This window comes from Eleutherodactylus coqui, chromosome 2 (genome assembly GCF_035609145.1).
Source record: "Eleutherodactylus coqui strain aEleCoq1 chromosome 2, aEleCoq1.hap1, whole genome shotgun sequence".
NCBI classification, from domain to species: domain Eukaryota; kingdom Metazoa; phylum Chordata; class Amphibia; order Anura; family Eleutherodactylidae; genus Eleutherodactylus; species Eleutherodactylus coqui.
Window position 1 is genome coordinate 299133827 of NC_089838.1, and position 20500 is coordinate 299154326.

The window sequence follows — 20500 nt, forward strand, 5'->3', positions numbered from 1 at the left end:
TCGCCCCCTTCCTGAGGGTAATGAAACTAGTTTGGATGGCACATAATTATAACGTACAGATGAGGGGGGGGGCACCTCTTGATCTAAATAAATGTTCACACACAGAAATTTGAGACTTCAAAAAACACAAAACAGTCTGAGGAGAGAGAGAAATACTAAATCAGTCCACAGCTTGATACACTGTTTGATACATGGACGGCCATGAGCTTTCACATGTGATACGGACAAGAATAAAACGAGCAATGAGTATTCAACGTCGTCCATCTCTGCGTGAAAAAACTTGGTGGTGTATGCTGCCTCGTTGAATATTACGGGTCTGTATGTTGTCCATTTCTGTCACATCCGATACGCGGATAAAAAAACGCCAGTGTGTCGAGGCCTAAAGAGAGGAATAAACTTTAGGTGCTGTTGAGGACTCAACTCATACAAGACAAATAGTTAAATCTGCACCCTATGGTCGGCTTCACACGTGAAATATTCTCGTGTGAGATCTGTGCGTTGTGAGACGCACAAATCTTACACAAATATGAACCCCGTTCTTTTGAGAGTATAGTGCCTGTAAAATTCACTTCTGTAAGGCCTCCTGCAGACAGCGGGATGCAAGCCGTGCCCTGCAGTGACCCAGCGCTCACCTCCTCCCGGTGTCTCACTCTGCGCCAGATGTTGCACAGCCGCACATGCGCAGAACAGAGCCAGTGCGTCACCAGAAATAGGACATGCCGTGATTTGTTAACCAGGCAAGTTTTCACGCGGTCAAATCGCAGATGTCTGCATAGGATTGCATTATCCAGTGCAATCCTATGGCAGTGTGCATGGGCGGAAATTCTGTGGGAAATTCCGGCGCGGAATTTCCGCCCGTGTGCATTTGGCCTAAGATGCATTATTCCTTCATACACATTTAGGTCGCCTGCACACGGCAGAGCCGGATTCCACATACGGGAATTTATTTTTTAAATATTTTTTTTCCCGTGCCGGCGCTAGGTGGTGACACGGGTACTAGCAACCTGTCCACAATGTCAATTGTGAATGGGCCGCGGGTTGGATGACTTCTATTGACTTCAATGGAAGTCGTCTGCGTGGAATCCGCACAGAAATAGAATATGCTGCGATTCTTTCTCTGCGAGCGGAAATTGCAATTGCTTTCCGCTCAAGTGGAAGAAGAAGTACTTTTCCATAGCATCTTATGAACGGTATTTGCTGCAGATTCCGCAATGCCAGTCCGTTAGCGTGCAGGCGGCCTTACCTGAGGTTTTTAAAATTACGGCCACATTCAGTGTTTTTCACTTACTGTATCTTTTGTTTTTACTTTTAGGTCAGCTGTTGAGTACAGCACCATTGTCTCCTTAAAGCCATGGCTCTGATTCTGCAGGAAGCATGGAAGAGGCAATTACCTGGAAAACAAGAAAGAAAATGTGGACTTTATAGAATTCACCACATGGGGGCAGTAAATATAACAGAAGAACTGCATGAGTTTACAGGACAAGGAGTGCGTTCTCGTGTGCAATATCCACTATATCTAATGCCGTTACAGGGTTAGCAGTACTACATGCCCTCTGACCACCAGGGGAATGTCTGCTCTAGGGCAGGCTAGACGTGTCCCGATACTGGGAAGACTCAATTATTAGGGGGACAGACAGGGCAATCTGCAACAAACTCTGGGATCATCCAACCATGTATTGCCTTCCTGGTGCTCTCAGATTACTGGGAGGGACTGGTGAGGATCCAGCCATCATGGGACACACTAGCACAAATGACAAAGTTAGAGGTGGCTGGAGGATCCTTAACCCCTTAAGGACACGGCCTATTTTGGCCATAAGGACGCAACAGTTTTGGGGGGATTTTCATCTCGACTTTTCAAAAGTCATAAAGTTTTTTATTTTTCCATTGACACAGCCGTATGAGGGTTTGTTTTTTGTGTGGCGAACTGTAGTTTTTATTGGTGCCATTTTTGGTAAATATAATGTATTGTAAAACTTTTATAGATTTTTTGGGGGGAGCAGGGAGAAAAAACATCAATTCTGCTATTGTTTTTTTGCAGCATCAATCATGCAGCTTAAATAACATACATTTTTTCTGTGAGCTGGTACTAAATTTCTTTGGGTTTTTTCCCTTTTGCACAATACCTCTTTTGGAAATAAATTTTTACATTGTTGCACTCAAATTCCCATAACTTTTTTTTTTCACAGATGGAACTCTGTGAGGGCTTGTTTTTTTCATGAGCTGTGGTTTTTATTGGTACCGTTTTGGGCTACTTAGGGTTTTTTATTGCATTTATTGTTTTTTTTTGAGGAGGCAAAATGAATAAAATAAACATTTTGCCTTTGTTTTTTTTAGGATTTTTTTACATTTTTTGCTATGCAGGAGGAATAATGTGATCACTTTATTGTAGAGGTCATTATGGATACGATGATACCAAATATGTGGGTTTTTAATTTTTTTTTTATACAAACAGGTATGAAAGGTGGTTTTTGGTTATTGTTTTTATGTTGTTTTTTCTTAACATTTTTTGTCACTGTAAGGGGCTTGAACCATAAGAGCTCTGATCACTATGATACTGCTTTGCCTTATCGCTCACAATAGCGATCACAGGTCATGGCAAGCCTGAGCACCAGCGTATGGCATCCGGTTGCCATTAGCCCTTTACAATTACATTCCAGCATGTAAGGGGTTAAGGGCAGGGATCAATATTCTCATTGATCCCCGCTATTGCAGCGGGAGGCTGGCTATTAGTCACAGCTGACTCCTGCTGTGTGATGGCCAGGGCTCACTTCTGAGCCTGCGCTGTCCAGAGGACGTAAGTTTACATAAACTAATAAATGTCTAGGTGCTCTCTGTAAGGAGAAAAGATAGTGTTTACATAAGCTTACATCCTGTGCAGTAAATGAGAAATGTAAAAAAAATCATAAAATGGTAAAGTTGAAAGGAACCTCCAGGGTCATTCGGTCCAACCCCCTGCTCAATGCAGGATTACTAAATCATCCCAGACAGATATTTGTCCAGCCTTTGTTTGAACACTTCCATTGAAGGAGAACTCACCACCTTCCGTGGAAACCTGTTCCACTCATTCATCACCCTCACCATCTAATATCTAATCCGTGTCTCCTCCCTTTCAGTTTCATCCCATTGCTTCTAGTCTTTCCTTGTGCAAATGAGAATAGGGCTGATTCCTCTGCAGTTTGACAACCCTTCAGATATTTGTAGACAGCTATTAAGTCTCCTCTCAGCCTTCTTTTTTGCAAGCTATACATTCCTTTAAGCGTTCCTCATAGGACATGATTTGCAGACCGCTCACCATCTTGGTAACTCTTCTCTGAACTTGTTCCATTTTGTCTACCTTTTTATAAATTGTCCAGAACTGAACCCAGTATTACAGATGAGGTCTGACCAAGGAAGAGTAGAGGAGGATAATTACCTCACGTGATCTACACTCTATGCTTCTCTTAATTCATCCCAGAATTGTGTTTGCCTTTTTCCTGCTACATCACATTGTTGACTCATGTTCAGTCTATTAACTATTAGTATACCAAAGTCTTTTTCACATATGCGGCTGCTTAGCTCAATTCCTCCCATTCTGTATGTACTTTTTTTTATTCTTCTTGCCCAGATGTAGGACTTTGCATTTCTCCTTGTTAAATACCATTCTGTTAGTTGCCGTCCACTGTTCAAGATTTTAAAGATCCTTTTGAATACTGTCTCTCTCTTCTCTAGTGTTAGCTATCCCTCTTAGTTTTGTGTTGTCTGTAAACTTGACCACTTTCCCCTCAAATTCCTTCTCTAGATCATCTAGAACAACACCGGGCCCAGCACAGAACCTTGTGGTACCCCACTTGAGATATTCTTCCACTTGGATGTGCAGCCATTTACGGCCACTCTTCAAGTACGATCACTCAGCCAGTTCTGAATCTACCTAACAGTTACCTTGTCAATCCCATATTTGGTCATTTTTTCAATAAGCATGGTATCAAATATTTTGTTAAATGCTTTGCTGAAGTCAAGATATACTATATCTACTGCATACTATATGTTTCTGTCAGAGGAAATTGGATTAGTCTGGCATGACATGTTACAAACCCATGCTGGCTCTGGTTCATTACTCCATTCTCATCCATGTACTTGCACACATGCTGTTTAATAATTTCTTAAAAGATCTTTCCTGGTATAGAAGTCAGGCTCACAGGCCTGTAGTTTCCTGGGTCCACCTTCTTCCCTTTTTTGAAGATAGAGACAACATTGCCCTTCTCCAGTCTTCTGGGACTTCTCCTGTTCTCCAGGAATTTTCAAGGATTACACTAAGTGGTTCAGCAATTACCTATACTGCTTTCTTCACTATCCTAGGATGTAATTCATCTGGACCTGGTGAGCGGGTTTTTTTTGTGAGCGGTTCATATCTTACAGGAATAAAAGGGTTAGGAAAAGGAGAAAACTGATATCGCTTAATAAAGAAGTAAAGGGGACAATAAATAATAATTACTAAAACAAGAAGGCATCAAAGAAGCACTAAAAACCTACAAGGAAAGAAATAAATTACGTAAAAAGCAGACTAAAGCAGCAAAGTTGGAGACAGAGAGACTTATTGCCAAAGAGAGTAAAACTAACTCTAAACTGTTCTTCAATTACATAAATAGTAAAAAAAACTTAATACTGAAAGTGTTGGTCCTTTAATAAATAATGTAGGGAAAAATTGTAGAGGATGATGAGAAAGCAAATATATTAAATAGCTTTTTCTCCTGTGTATTCACAGAGGAAAATGAAATGTCATATGGGATTCAGGCTGCCTTCACACTGGTGAGAAAATTGCACAAGATTTAGGTGTTGCGAGATGAACACATCTTGCACAAATATCAAACACATAAGCGATTTGTTCCAGAATTGTGATGAGGGAATCAAATCGCGGCATGTCCTATCTTTGTGTGTGCTCTTGCATCACACTGCCCATTGTTTGCAATGAGGCCAACGGCAGCATTGACCCACATGCTAGGTGCAAGTGACGCGATGTGAGGTCTCCCATTGAAAACAATGGAAGAAACTCTGAGATCCTCCGCTAAGGCTGACAGCCACGGCAGAGGATCGCAACGTCCCAGAAAGGATGCGAGGTGGTTTTGATATAAAAATTGTGACGGGTCTTTTCCACAGGATTGGCGCATAGCCAATGTGGTGCCAATATTTAAAATGGGGTTGAAGAGTGAATCCGGAAACTACAGGCCGGTAAGTCTTACTTCTATTGTGGGTAAAATGCTTGTAGGGTTTCTAAGAGATACTATCCTGGAGTACCTCAAGGAAAATAGCTGTATAACTCCGTATCAGCATGGGTTTATGAGAGATTGCTCCTGTCATACTAATCTGATCAGCTTGTATGAGGAGGTAAGTTCTAGACTGGACAGGGGAGAGTCATTGGATCTTGTGTACCTGAACTTTTCCAAAGCGTTGAAAACAATGGTTGATGCATTCCGAAGGAATGCCCAAAGAAAGGGACAAGCATCAATTTTTTTTTCCGCACCACAATGTCGGAAGAAAAAAATTGCTCATGGATATGACCTCATTCAAAAGAATAGGGTGCATATTCATACAAGATTTGTGTGTATTGCTGCTGCCAAGGCAAATGGGATCTTGGAGTGCATCAAAAGAGGTCTAGGGGCACATCATGAGAACATTGTTCCTCCTCTTTACAAGTCACTGGTCAGACCCCACATGGAATATTGTGTACAGTTTTGGGCACCGTCACTCAAGAAGGACATATCAGAGCTTGAGCGAGTCAACGGCGGGCAACTAAAGTAATAAATTGAATGGGCGGACTAGAATGCCAAGAGAGGTTATCGAAATTGGAGTTATTTAGTTTAGAAAAAAGATGGGGTGCATCCAGTTCCCAGCGGCCTGTAGTGGACTCACCTGACCAATGGTACCACACCTGACCTGGCCGCTGAGAACTGGAAGCCGGGGAGTGCTGACAGCGGGAAGCCTACGGAGGAGGTGAGGGAGAGCATTGCATAGTATGAAATCAGCTGTGGATTCGTCGCTGATTTTCAGTCAAAATCCGCACCAATGATACAGATTTTGACTGTTTTTTTAGATGCAGAAATGCTGTAGATTTTGCCATAGAAACTTCTGCTGTGGACATTCCGCAGCATTTCTGCCATGTGTAAACATACACTAACTCAGCTTGATTTATGCTGCCACATGCAGAGTGGCCTCATTAGTAATAGTGTCCTCCACAGTGGCCTCAGTAGTAATAGTGACCCCCACAGTGGCCTCAGTAGTAATAGTGTCCTCCACAGTAGCCCTCAGAAGTAATAGTGGCCTCAGTAGTAATAGTGCCCCCACAGTGGCCCTAAGTAGTAATAGTGTCCTCCACAGTAGCCCTGAGTAGTAATAGTGGCCTCAGTAGTAAAAGCGTCCTCCACAGTAGCCTTCAGTAGTAATAGTGTCCTCCACAGTAGCCCTCAGTAGTAATAGTGACCCCCCCAGTGCACTTAGTTGTAATAGTGACCCCCACAGTAGCCCTCAGTAGTAATAGTGTCCCACACAGTAGCCCTCAGTAGTAACAGTGACCCCCACAGTAGCCCTCAGTAGTATTAGTGTCCCCCACAGTAGCCCTCAGTAGTAATAGTGTCCCCCACAGTGGCCTCAGTAGTATTAGTGTATCCCCAGTGCACTCAGTAGTAATAGTGACCCCACAGTGGCCCTAAGTAGTAATAGTGTCCTCCACAGTAGCCCTGAGTAGTAATAGTGGCCTCAGTAGTAAAAGCGTCCTCCACAGTAGCCTTCAGTAGTAATAGTGTCCTCCACAGTAGCCCTCAGTAGTAATAGTGACCCCCCAGTGCACTCAATAGTAATAGTGACCCCCATAGTAGCCCCCAGAAGTGTCCCCCCAGTGCACTCAGTAGTAATAGTGACCCCCACAGTAGCCCTCAGTAGTAATAGTGTCCCGCACAGTAGCCCTCAGTAGTAATAGTGACCCCCACAGTAGCCCTCAGTAGTATTAGTGTCCCCCACAGTAGCCCTCAGTAGTAATAGTGTCCCCCACAGTGGCCTCAGTAGTATTAGTGTATCCCCAGTGCACTCAGTAGTAATAGTGACCCCCGCAGTAGCCCTCAATAGAAATAGTGTCCCCCACAGTAGCCCTCAGTAGTAATAGTGTCCTCCACAGTAGCCCTCAGTAGTAATAGTGACCCCCACAGTAGCCCTCTGTAGTAATAGTGTTTCACACAGTAGCCCTTAGTAGTAAGTGTTCCCCCAGTGCACTCAGCAGTAATAGTGTCCCCCACAGTAGCCCTCAGTAGTAGTAGTGTACTCCACAGTAGCTCTCAGTAGTAATAGTGTCCCCCACAGTAGCCCTCAGTAGTATTAGTGTCCCCCACAGTGCAGTGACCCTCAGTAGTAAGTGTCCCCCACAGTAGCCTCAGTAGTAAGTGTCCCCCACAGTAGCCTCAGTTGTATTAGTGTCCCCCACAGTAGCCCTTAGCAGTAATAGTGACCCCCACAGTAGCCCTCAGTAGTAATAGTGACCCCTCAGCTGCCTCAGTGCTAATACTATTACTACTGGTGCTGATATAGGGGACACTATTACTAATAGTGTCCCTTACGGCCCAATGTCCACAGGCGGATTTTATTTATAAAATTTGCGCGTGTGCCCCGCAAAGGAGATCCGTGCATCTTGCTGCCCATGGGGATGCATTAGCATCCGTAGGGCAGCTAAAAGTATGCAGATGGGATTTCTTTCCGGCGTGCGGGTCACATGCACGGGAAGAAATTTCAGCATGCTCCATTTTTCTGCGGGTCTGCCGCACAGACGGCTCCGCAGCTTCTATTGAAGCCTATGGAAGCCGTCCGTATACGCGGCACAGCCGCAGCTGAATTTCTGCTCTGCCACGGGACCGCGGGAAAGCAGGTTTAAAAAAAAAAGGTGCATGGCGCATGTGAGCGGCACGCTACCGGCTTGACCACTATGGTGACCAGATGTCCCAAAAGCGGGACAAATTGCTGTACCATTGGGGTCCCGGCGGAAGGCGGGACACAGGGTTCCAAAAGCGGGACTGTTCCACCTAAAGCGGGATGTCTGGTCACTAGAGATGAGCGAGCATACTCGCTAAGGGCAATTACTCGAGCGAGTATTGCCCTTAGCGAGTACCTGCCCGCTCGGAAGAAAAGTTTCGGGTGCCGGCATACTTTCCTCATGCACCTATAGTCTATGTGAAGAAATTCACAGCACGTCTTATTCCGGTCTGCATCACGGACCAAAATTAGACATCAATGTCCGCTGTCTGAAAATCTCGGCCACGACTCGCAGACGCCCATTTGAATGGGTCCTGAGAAATGTGGCGTTTTTCTGCAAACTACTGTGTGAAACCACCCAACCAGGGCCGAGATTCTGTGTTTGGAGGTAAACAAAGATTGCAATTTGCTGACAGCAAGCAGAGGTCTTGAGGAACGGAAGCAAAACACAGAGTACAGGGGGGAAGAGGCACAGAAAATTAGCCAGGCTCCACAGTTTTATGAAAGCTAAAATAAAAAATGGATTTGTTGCCTATAGCAACCAATCACAGCTCAGCTTTCATTTCTAATACTGCTGAAGTAAAATGAAAGCTGCGCTGTGATTGGTTGCTATGGGCAATAAAGACAGCTTTGCTAAGATTGTGGTGCCCATAGCAACCAATCACAGCGCAGCTTTCATTTTACCTCAGCAGTATAAGAAAGGGTAGCTGCGCTGTGATTGGTTGCTATGGACAACAAAGTCCAGATTTTTCTTTTAGACAGCTTCCATAAGAGTGTGGTGCTGGCCTACTAGTCCACGACCACCCAGTATATTATAACACTTCAGAACTGTTCATTATACACTGTACAGCCGCTATTTGCATAGATAGATAGATATCATGTATATATACTTGTTGCAATGATAGCAAGCACCGCAGCACATCGGGTGCAGCTCTGTATACAGAACATAAGACCGCTCTGTCTGTATTATAACGTATACACACACGGAGAACAGCAGGACTACAATCCCCATGATGCACTTGTGCAGCCACCTTGATTAACAGCAGCCGCGACCAATCGGACAGCACATGCTTACAGCCAATCAGCTCTTAGCCACGTGGAGGGGCGGGACTGCTGTCAAAATAAAGCAGTCAGCTGAGCAGGGAGCGGGGCTAGAGGGACGGCCGAGAGAAGCGGAGCAAGTTGCAGGTCAGTCACTGCGCGGTCTGTTTACAGCAGGGGGCGGTATATTGCATCACATGGCTGCTGGTGAACCCCTGTGCAATGTGCATGGTATATACTCTCCCTATATAAGGAGGTGCGGTCACAGAAGGTACTTGGTGTGGACATGGCACCCAGGTGGGTGCAGAGAATGCCCTCTGTATGGGTATATACTGCATCTATTCCCTTCCAGTAGGACTACTGATATCATGATACCGGTGGTCCAACCGGTAGGTGCAGTTTTAGATCTAGACCTCTATGCAGCGGGCACTGCCACCATACTGCCCCCTCTTCTAAAGGCCCTCTGCACTGTTGTGCGGTCATCCATGAAATGCATGTTTTAATGCCCCAAAAACTAGCATTTCGTTCATCTGCAGGTTGTCGTGGGTTAAAGGGGTTGCCCAGCTGTAGACTAAAGCGGGGTGTCTGTTCTTCACGGATGACCAAATCAATGCTTTAGTTGCCTTTAAAGGGGAAGGCTCATTCACATGGGTGTATCTGCGCTCTGTATGACTCATGTAATATGGACTGTTAGAGCTCATTGATTTGCAGGGGGGTATTCAAATTTTTTTTTTTTTTTTTTTTTTAATGCAGTTGAAAAAAATATTGCAGCATGTTTGGCCCATATTACACACAGAAACTTCCCATTGAAGTCAATGGGATCTCGTAAATACGCGGTGAAGACAATACACGGTTGTTTACGTATGTAGAGAAACTTATGGGGGCGTCTTACAATTTTTTTTTTTTTCTTTGCGCACATCAAAAAAAGTTTTGATTACATGTGCAAAAAACACAGGAAGGTCCAAATGAGTATCACAGAACTGTATCCACCAGAATGCCTGAGCCCTAAATGTAAGTACCCCTTACCACGGCGGTGGCACTCTCTGCACTATGATGGGGTTTCTCCCCTGCCACCTCTTTAGCCCTGAGCTTCCTACCTTGGAGGGTGGCTAGGGTGCCGGGTGAGGCTGGCAGAGCTGTGCCACCACCTGTTAGTCAATGAACAGATCGGTGTGTACCAGCTCAGAATTGAAGATGCCATCCGCTCCATGAGCTGGCTGTGTTCTCTGGGGAAAGCAGAGAGCCGGTCCTTCTGCATCCGGACCTTGCAGGCCACATAAAATGATAGTGGGCCCGATTCAGCCAACGAATCCATGAGTTTTACATCTATTATAGATGGACTATCCTCACAATAGGCAAGAAATAGGTTGCAAGGGACCCCCACAGAATCGGCTAGTTTCTGGGCTGGTGTGCTCATGCAGGAAGCAGACAGCTCCGTTCCCACTTCCATGGCCTGACTTGGTATTACATGCATTAATTTCAGTGGGAACTTAGCCTGCAGTACCAAGCCTGGCCACTGCAGAGAGAACAGAGCTGTCTGTTTCCTGCATGAGCACACTGACAAGAGAACAGCTGAAGAGCAGGGCTCCTGGACGCCTGAGCCCACCAATCTACTATTGATGGGATAGACATCGATTGTTTGCAACCCCTTTAAGCGTAGGCAACATATACATGGCCTGTTTCATATTTCTGTCCCAAAATGTATACTTTTTAGTCATATTGCAGTCAGTGGAAAACGTCTGGGTTTGCGTATTTCACGCAGGTCTTTCTCCCAGCTTTTCTGGTATCGAATTCCAAACTGGCATTTAATAAAGATTATGATAAAAAGTGGACAATTTCATGTCAAAACGGATCAAAGTGCATTAAAATGTATATTGTGCCGAGGCTATAAAAGGGTAAATGTGCTTAAAATCCATGCATTTTAGTGTGTTTCCCATCCATGCCATGGATGACCCTACCAGTGTGTGCCGCCTGGTGAGGGCACTTAAAGGGGTTTTCCATGTTGTGACTCACAAGCTTTACTCGCTGTGATGGGCTCTGCAGCTTTCTTGCATATTGGTTTGGTTTACCAGATTTCCTCTTGCCGCCGGAGAGCGATTGGTGATCACATGACCAGGATGTGACGGTTCCCATTACAAGACTGCAAGCAGAGATATTGAGAACCAGGAAGTTGCTTTCTTCACTGTAAAAGCTGCTAAGTTTTCACTGGATTTTTCTGAAGAAATTCCACAATATGTGGAGGAGAGTTAACCCCTTAGTGGCCAGCAATACGCCTTTTACGGCAGTCACTAACTAGCTTTAAATCGTCCTACCTCTCTTTACGGCAGTGGCTCAGCTGACGGCCAGGTTCCTGCTGTAACTGGTGGGATAAGAGAAACCTCAGATCCTGGCAGATTAACCCATTACATGCCACAATTACAACTGCAGAATGTAAGAGGGGTCTCTTTCTGTCTCTCATCAGCACCCAATAATGCAATTGCAAGGGAACCAAGGAGCCTCCATTGCAGGCAGAAGCCTGACAAAGGCCTCCATGTCTGTCATATAACGCAGGCTATTAACCCCTTAGTGTCTGCGTTTTTTTTGCTTTTTTCCATTTTGATTTTTTCATGCTCCCTTTAAAAAAACAAAAAAAAACATTACTCCTTTATTTATCCATAGACGTCGCTGTGTGAGGACTTGTTGTTTTTTGCAGGACGAGTTGTATTTTTCAATGGTGCTATTTAATGTACCATATAATGTACTGAAAAACGTTTAAAAAATTCTAAGCGGAGAGAAATGGAAGAAAAATGACATTCCACCATCTTTTGGTGCATCCTGTTTCTACGGCGTACACACTGCAATAAAAATGACCCGATAACTTGATTCTATGGGGCGGTATGATTACTACGATGCCAAACTTGTATTTTTTTTTTTTTTTAAGATTTAATTTTTTAAATGATTTTTTGTCCATTTTCTGCGCACAATAACTTTATTTTTCCGTTGACATAGTTGAGTGAGGGCTCATTTTGTGCGGTACGTCCCGTTGTATACAGTTGACTTTTTGATCGGTTTTTATTACATTTTTTTTCTCTGAGATAGGGTGACCAAAAAAGTGCATTTCAAGCATTCTTTATTTTTATTTATTTTTTGGACCACATTCATCGTGCGGGGTAAATAATACATTACTTTGATAGATCGGACTTTTACGGATGCAGTGATACCAAACACATATTTTTGGTTTATTTTTATTTATTTTTTTTTTAATTGCAAATATGGCAAAAGGGTTTTTTTGCACTTTTTTTAATAATTACTAAAATTTTATTGATCTTATTTTTACACTTTCTTTTAGTCCCCCTGCGGGACCACAACCAGCGATGCTTTGATCGCTCCTGCAGTATGACGTAATGCTATAGCTTTATTACGTCATACTGTTTTTTGATAGGTAGTCTGCTAAGGCTATTGCCCGCGGGTGTCACCTGTTTAGCGGCACTATCTCCCTCTATTAGGTATAATGAAAACCAAGGTTTGGTCCAGTGTTAGCCAGTAGAGCAAAATGTGATTGTTCCCAGCAGGAGAAACCAAGTAATCTTGTAGATATGATAGCTTTTAATGGCTAACAAAAATACATGATGTTACAGCGAGCTTCCGAAACAACACAGGGCTCTTCAGGCTCATTTTTGTTGCGTGTGAGACAAAAAATGCTGTGAATGGGTATTTTCCCACCCAAAGCCCCATAGAGAATTATTTTTGTTTGCTCATTGCAAACACCGCCAACAAAAATTTCCCACTTCCGAGTCCCGTCACGAGATAGGACTGACTATGGCTTTGTCCCCTCTTTGTCTGTCCTGTGTTTAGTGTGTACTGCGGTGTGTCCCATGTTCAGTACATCCCAGAGTCAATCCTGAGGTGAAGACCCCGGGGCTGTTCTTGTCAAGACTTCTACCCTGTTTCTAGGCAGGGGCCTTCCCATCTTGTATTGTCCAGTTGGTGTCCTCTGTCCTAGCTTGCACTAGGTGTATCTTAGCTCTTGCCCCTGCTTATAGGTCTGTCTGCTTCACTGTGCCTTGCTCCAGTACCTTTGTCCATCGGGGTCAGCTGCTGACCACACCAGTTGTGGTTCAGGCCAAGCCGGCTGGTCGGCACGGTGGGCCTACTTGCTGCCCGTAACACTTCCTACTGTGTCACCCATCAGAAAAGGTAAGGGTTATCGGCCGAACAGGCTAGCAGAGACGGTCTGGTACGCCCACTAGACTGTTCTGCCTCATTTGCATGTGGTGCGGGAAAACTTTTTAAACTCTGCTTACTAAGGTAAGGTTTTATTAAGTTTTAAGAAACAATATTGGAAAGCCGTCAAAGTTACGGTCAATACCGCAGAGCTGCTCTTGGCTTCCATTACTAAAATCTGATTAAGTTCCCTTTTGATTGTTCTCAGTAAGAGAAATCAAGTAATCCTGTAGATTCCTTTTAATGGCTAACAAAAATACATGATGTTATAGCAAGCTTTTGGACCTCTCAGGGTCCTTCCTGCTGAGACTGCTCTTGCCCCTCCCGAGTAGTCAGAGCAGGACTCCATGCAGGAGGAGCACACAGTGATTGCTGAGTGACCCAATCCAGTTCTATACATGTGGCGCTGGGTGAAAGCTCAAGGCTGCATGAAGTCCAAGAACTAAAATCCCACTGCCATGGATGGTGTCCAATGGTGACCATGGTTTGTCCATTCCTGTTCTACAACTCTGGCTGGACAAGATATACAGATACACTAATTTCCAAATGTATATAATGTATTGAGCCATCATAAATGTCTTCTTGAGGTCCTATCTATAGCAGACAACACTACTTGACATACACTGGCCATTTGGAGACTCCCATCTAGTAGTGTGTTGGACCTCTGTTGGTCTTTAGAACAGCAATTTATCATGGAATAGATTCCACTAGCTGCTGTAGTTCTGCAGGAATATCTGCCCCTGCGGACAGGAAGCTTCTTGTAGTAGCCAATTAGGTGGAGGTGCTGGCTGCAAATTTCTTGACTGCAGCAACTGTACAAATGATTCTTGACATCCTCCTCTGACCCCTTTTGTCAATGGAGTTGTTTCCATTCCCAAGATCCTCTATTGCTGGATGTTTTTCCTCGATCACACCATTCTCTGTATACTCGTCAACTCTGCACCAGAAAACCCCCACAAGGTTGGCAGTGAAATCCCGGCTCTGGTTAGTCTAGCACCAATGACCAGAGCCGGGAAGTTGGAAGTCGCTCAGATTGCTGGATGTTCCAGTCCTGAGGCCCACACAACAATTATCTCTCAAAATTCGCTCATAAGCCATTGTTTGAGTGATAATCATTGTGTGTAAATGCGCCTGTCTTTCACTCTTCGGTTAAACGATCGTTCAGCTGAAGAGAAGATAACAGACCGCATGCTCTTCGCTGTCCATGGTGCTGTATTCTCCACGGGAGCTGCTGATTACATTGTATTCAACAGAAACCCCGATGGCAGAACAAAGGAGCTGAATGGGGAGAACAGACCACCCATTCTCTGCATACAGGTCCTGGAGCTTCTTTTCATGAAAATAAAGGTGATAAGCTGCTAATGGACATTAGTGTCCATTAGCAGTTTATGCAAAACAATTGCTCAAAGAATATCTTTCGAACGATTCTTTGCGTGTAAATGGGCTTTAATGTGGATTCGGATTAAAACCTGTCACATGACTTTAATTCTGCGCTTCAGGGTCACATATCTAATTCCCATGCAGGGAAGCTCCAATCGTGAAAGGGCCAGGGTCTCTAATAAAGGGTGACATTCAGTGTGTAATTAAAAAAAAAAAAAGCCTACACCAGCATAAAAGGGGTTTTCTGGGTATTTACTGCTGATGACCTGTTCTTGGGATAGGTTATCAATAATTGATCGGTGGGGATCTGCCACTCGCATTCCTCATCGATCAGTTGATCCTCCGTCCCGCTGTTGTGCGGTGGAGCTGCATGTCCACATCAGTAGCCCAAGCCAGAAGTGTAATTGGAAGACTTTGGCCCTATTGATTCCAACGGGAGTGAAGCCTTTGTATTACACATCCTACTCTGACCCCGATGACTACGTCTGGTTCGGCTGCACTGGCAGCGAGCCCCTTAGGATCAGCTGATTGCTGGTGGCAGATCCCTGCTGATCAATTACTGAGGACAGGTAATCAGTAGTAAATGTCCAGAAGACCTTTAAATGAACCGTATGTTCACACTTCTGGCTTCCCTTTAGAAGGTTCACCATAAAGGGTAAATGTTGTGTGGACAGACATGTGATGGTCCAGTGATTGGTGTAAATGTTTGCTTTATAGGGGAGCGGACTGCTTATTAAAGAGGTGGGGTGTAACCGTGGCTTTACCTGCTATCAGAATACAATCATGTTACATCTTTTGACAATTAACTTTAGATTTTCCCAGCTCTGCCAGGAGGATTTACCCGCCTCCCCTGGGACAGGAAACAAGTCTTTAAATTAACCCCTTTCACTCTTTTTCTCCAGTTGCTTCCTGTCCCTTGGGAGGAGTGGAAGTCAATCCTGGAATCCCCTGTTGATTTGCATTCCGGCCGGATGGCTGGTGTTGAGACCTGGGGCAGCATTGTGCCCAAGTCCCCTTGGGTCTCTAGGCATGAGTCATGTAGCCAGTCTGACAAATGCCCCAGGCTGTGGTCTGGCATTTGTTGGACTCCACGATGCTCCAATAGCGGTGACTACTTAGCAGGAAGGAGTCTCTAGAGCGCGGTCCAACTAAGTAATGGGATTTATACGAGAGTTTTAGGGACAGACTATAAAAAGTTAGACTAAGTGTGTGGGGAACGTGTCAATCCCCGTCACTATTTAATTATATGACAGATGATTCGAGAGGAAGTGGATAATTGCCTTCAGATTAAATTCAATTCTATGCGCAAAAGAATTAGCGTCCAAATTTTACGTGCGGAATGTAATTTTTTCACTTTCCGTTGTGTCATAGAAACAGGAAATTTGGCACGAGCATTGATTACGTCATAAATATGAAAAGTTAATGGGTCCCAACTCGATTATTCAATTCTATCGCAAAAGAATTAGCGTCTAAATTTTACGTGCGGAATGCAATTTCTTCACTTTTCGGTGTCATAGAAACAGGAAATTTGGCACGAGCATTGATTATGTCATAAATAGGAAAAGCTAATGGGTCCCAACTCCATTATTCAATTCTATGCGCAAAAGAATTAGCGTCCAAATTTTACGTACATAATCTAAATCTCTCACTTCCTAATGTCATAGAAACATGAAATTTGGCACGAGCATTGATTACGTCATAAATATGAAAAGTTAATGGGTCCCAACTCGATTATTCAATTCTATGCGCAAAAGAATTAGTGTCCAAATTTTATGTACGTAATCTAATTCTCTCACTTCCTGATGTCATTTTATATAAAGGAAACGTCGCATGGTTGCCTCCACGTGGTGTTTCCTGGGTAACGCAGAGAACTATGCAAAATGGTGAACATATCTTTTTCCTCAGTATCTCTAAAGTAACCACGACTTCATAAGATTTTCCGTGTGAACACCAGATAAACACCAGTACCAAATTAACTCGGGCAAAGCCGTGTGTGTGTTTTTTTTTTTTCAAAAAATTAAATTCCCTCTTTAAATGGAATGAGCCAACTCCAGTATTACAGACTGACCGCTTCTGGCGCAGATGTGTAACCTTGTCAAACTACTGTCGAGCTTCTATGCCCATATAGCGCAGCCTCTTGCCCCGCTAGGCGAGAGGGCCATACAGAAATGGGAGGTAGATATTCCTGACCTGGTCTCGGGGGAGGATGAGGACATACTAGGCGGATCTGGTCCCCATTGGTTAGCGCTAGTGACAAACTTATTCAAGTTAAGTTTCTGCACCGCATATATTCTACCCCCTCCAGATTGTGCACCATGGGCCTGCTCTCTTCTGCGATTTACCCGCGATGTCTAGCTGCAGATGGGACGGTCATACACGTGTTTTGGGAGTGTGCAGTCTTGCAAAGCTACTGGAGGGACGTTCTTGTTTTCATGGAAACACACTTAGGGGCACCGAGGATCATGCATCCTGGAACGTGCCTCTTTGGGCTTGTTGGAGACCTGCCGGTGGCTGCAGCATCATGCATATTGTACAAATTGTTACTCTTCTATGCCAAGAATGTAATCTTACTTAACTGGAAACACTCTGGGAGAACGACCAGGAATGCATGGGTCCGGGTGGTTAATTCTGAAATCCCAATGTACAAATTGACATATATGGCCAGGGGATGCCCTGAAGAATTCGATAAGATCTGGGGTAGTTGGGTGAGTTGTCCTGCGACAGCAGTGGGAGAGCCTGGCTAGGTGGTAGAAGGGGAGTGAGAGAGGGATGATACAAAGAGGGACATTTGTTTAATTTGCCCTCTAAGTCAAAATCCTACTCTATAAGGAGAAACTGTAGGAGCAGAAAAAATTTAAAGAGGCGCGCGCGGAGGGGGGGGGGGGGGGGGTCCTTTTCCTCTTCTTTTTTTCCTTTTTCCTGACTTATTACAGCTAATTCATTCTAAGCTTATTTTTCGTAATTTTGCTGTTTAGTAATAATTGATAAAGTTAAAATATATGAAAAGAGTTCTAGCCAAGCATTGTGTCAAAAAAACTAAAAAATGCGCATGTATACACAGGTAACGATTACTTTTTTCCTGACTTCTATGTAATGTATCATGCTGCCAAATTTGGCACCTACGGTGCCAGTTGCTTATGTCTGTATGTTTGTTAATTAATTTTTGGCTAAAGAAATAAAAATTCCTTTAAAAAGACAGCTTCAAGGTTTTTCTAGATTATGTTCTTAATCAAAGGCTAATTTCATGCAATTCTAAAATCTGAAAGGTCTTAATCTGTTTATACAATGCAAGAAATTCAAGATCGACTTAATCGCCTTAAAAGTAAACGTATGTACTGAGAATGGTTTGCTGGCCTCCATAGACCACCAGGAGGCAGATTTTCATTGTTAGGATCAAATGTTTCTTCAAATCCAGTAATGTTAAGTGGTTTAAAAAAAAAATCCTCATTTTCAGTTTGCAGCTATAACGTTTGGTCTGACAACCTCCCCCAGAAGCTTTACAAAAAAAGTCCAAGGTGTCAACACATCTTCATGTTCTGTGAATTATAAGTCCTCTACCAGGACAATCTTCTGGTTTTATGTAAGAAGTTCGAAAGAAATGGTGCCCAACTATGTCCAACAGGTTCGGGGTCTCTTGTCTTCCCTAGGTTGGATTCTAAATACAGACAAATCTGACCTTGTTCTGGGGAAAGAAAAGGGGTTTCTAGCTATACAGCCTTTCTCCCAGAAAAGTTGGAGAACGTTCAGACAAAAACAAGCTTGTTCCTTACGGCATCCTCTGTTTCGATCAGACGTTGAGTCTGCTAGGTCATTACTCTTCCTGAAGAAAAATGTAGTCACAGGTTTCCAGAGCAGGCACATTCTCAAGGGGAATGGTCCCTCAATTAGGTTTTTTGTTTTTTTTTTGGGGGGGGGGGGGGGGTGGTTCTTTTCAGATGACAGAAATATGGGGTACACCGTTGGTACAAGACAAAATGCTCAAGTAAAGAGCTCCATCAGGACAAGCAATCAGCTCTGGATGCCTTTTCCCAGTCATGGACGGCTCATCTGCTGTGCCATTCCTGTTTTCTCTCAATTCCCAAGGTTTTTTTGTGTTTTTTTTTCTCTATAAAGGCAGATCTCATTCTCATTCCTCTGTTTGGGGAGCTTGGTTTCCTCTCATTCAGTTTTCTAGGGGAAATCCTTGAACTTACACCCATAAGGGCTTGGTTCTCAATCTAGAGAGCAAAAGGTTTGTCAGATGCAGGGCTAGCCACTTTTGCAGAATAAAAAAAACTTATTTTGAAATGAGTAAAAAACAGTCCCTTTAGGCAGCATGACAAACTTTGCCTGAAGTTCCAAGGTCCTAACCAGGTTTGTAGAGCTAGCAAAGCCACAATCGCTGGTTGGATTTGGTTAAGGTACTTTTAGACTAACGATATTCAAAGAATCGTTGCCTTTTGGTTCATGTTATGCAGACGTAAGAACAATCGTTGCCTCGTTGGCTTATCGTCCGGTTTAATCAGCCGTCATAGTCCCTCTCATTCACTAATACAACGAAGGTGAAAGACTGAACAATTCTCGTTTAAACGAGCCAACAATGTATCCGCTTGTCTAAACAGGCGGCACAAGATAACGAGCTACCGGTGACATCTTGTTTAGACGGCTTGTCTAAAAGGACCCTTAGCCATTGGGGAATGTTTTTAATGGCTAAGCCCCCCTACTTCTGTAAAGGCTTATACTACAAGAGCAATGGCTGCATCTTGGACAGAATGTGCTATGACTTCTTTAAACCAAATTTGCACGACCGCACTGTGGTCAAGGCAAAATATTGTCTTTAGGCATTACAAATTAGTCTCAAACAAACAAAGACTTGAGTCTTGGCCAACAAGTTTTGCCGCTGATGGTCACACCCTCAGAATTGTTTTTCCTAGTAGTGCCGTCGTGGAGTTACTAGCGAAAAGATGATTACTCTTACTGGTAATCGGATTTTCCATTAACCTCTTGCATCACATTTATTTTCTGACCCAAATGAGCATGTTTTAAGTTCTTTGTGTGTATGGATTGTTGTCTTTTCAGGTTCTTGTGGTACGAAGAGAGATATTGAAGAAGAGCCTTGGAGGGGTTAATTTAAAGGACTTTCACATTGTTTCCTGTCCCAAAAGAGTCAGGGAAATCCTCCTGGTAGTGTGGAGGTTAATAGAAAATCTGTTTACCTGTAAGAGTAATAATCGTCTTTTCTAGTCATATGAGAAACTTTCCTGTAGTGTAGTCCTTTAAAGGGGTTATTCCAAAATTGACTTATTGCATGGCCACAGCATAGGCCATACGTCTGGTGGGGGTCTTCCCTCTGAGACCCCCATCCTATGCAGTGCTGCTCCATGGGATTCAGTGGGATTGCCCAGAATGACTGACTGCTTGTACTCGGCTTTCTCGATATTGAAATGAATAGGGTGGTAGGTGCTCGGTTGCCGCTCCACATCACTGTAGGGAGGTGCGGTAAGAAGGACATGGGACCCCAGTTATTGGGCTCAGTGGGGGGCTTGTTTGTGATCAGACTTTTCACATATGCTGTGGGTAGGCAATAAGTAATTTTTGTGATAAACCCTTTAAATGGGTATCTACAATTTATGACTGATCTGTATGTAACGACTCCTGTGCTCTCTCCAGGTGACCATGTGGAAGGCGTTGGTGCTTCACGTGTGCCGCTTGTCCTTATTGGGTCTCGTCGCCACAATCCACGCTACATGCGTTCTTAAACCGATAACTGGTGATGATGCAGAGTTTTGTTGGTAAGAGGTTTTATCATTGATTAAAATTGACTGCTAAACTCCCTCCCTCTGCTCTCCATCTCCCTCTTGTTCTTTGCAATGGGAGGGGGTGACCCGCCTCATCCCATTGCTGACTG

The 20500-nt window shown here is 43.9% G+C and overlaps 1 protein-coding gene across 1 annotated transcript in view; it reads left to right on the plus strand.

Moving 5' to 3' along the window:
• The first annotated feature begins 9100 nt into the window (after positions 1–9100).
• Positions 9101–20500, plus strand: part of PEBP4 (phosphatidylethanolamine binding protein 4) — a 79555-nt gene continuing 68155 nt past the window's right edge. The window contains exons 1-2 of the mRNA XM_066593445.1: positions 9101–9177; positions 20263–20384. Coding sequence (XP_066449542.1) covers positions 20269–20384 — 116 coding nt within the window. The 5' untranslated portion in view covers positions 9101–9177; positions 20263–20268. The remainder of the gene's footprint in view (positions 9178–20262; positions 20385–20500) is intronic.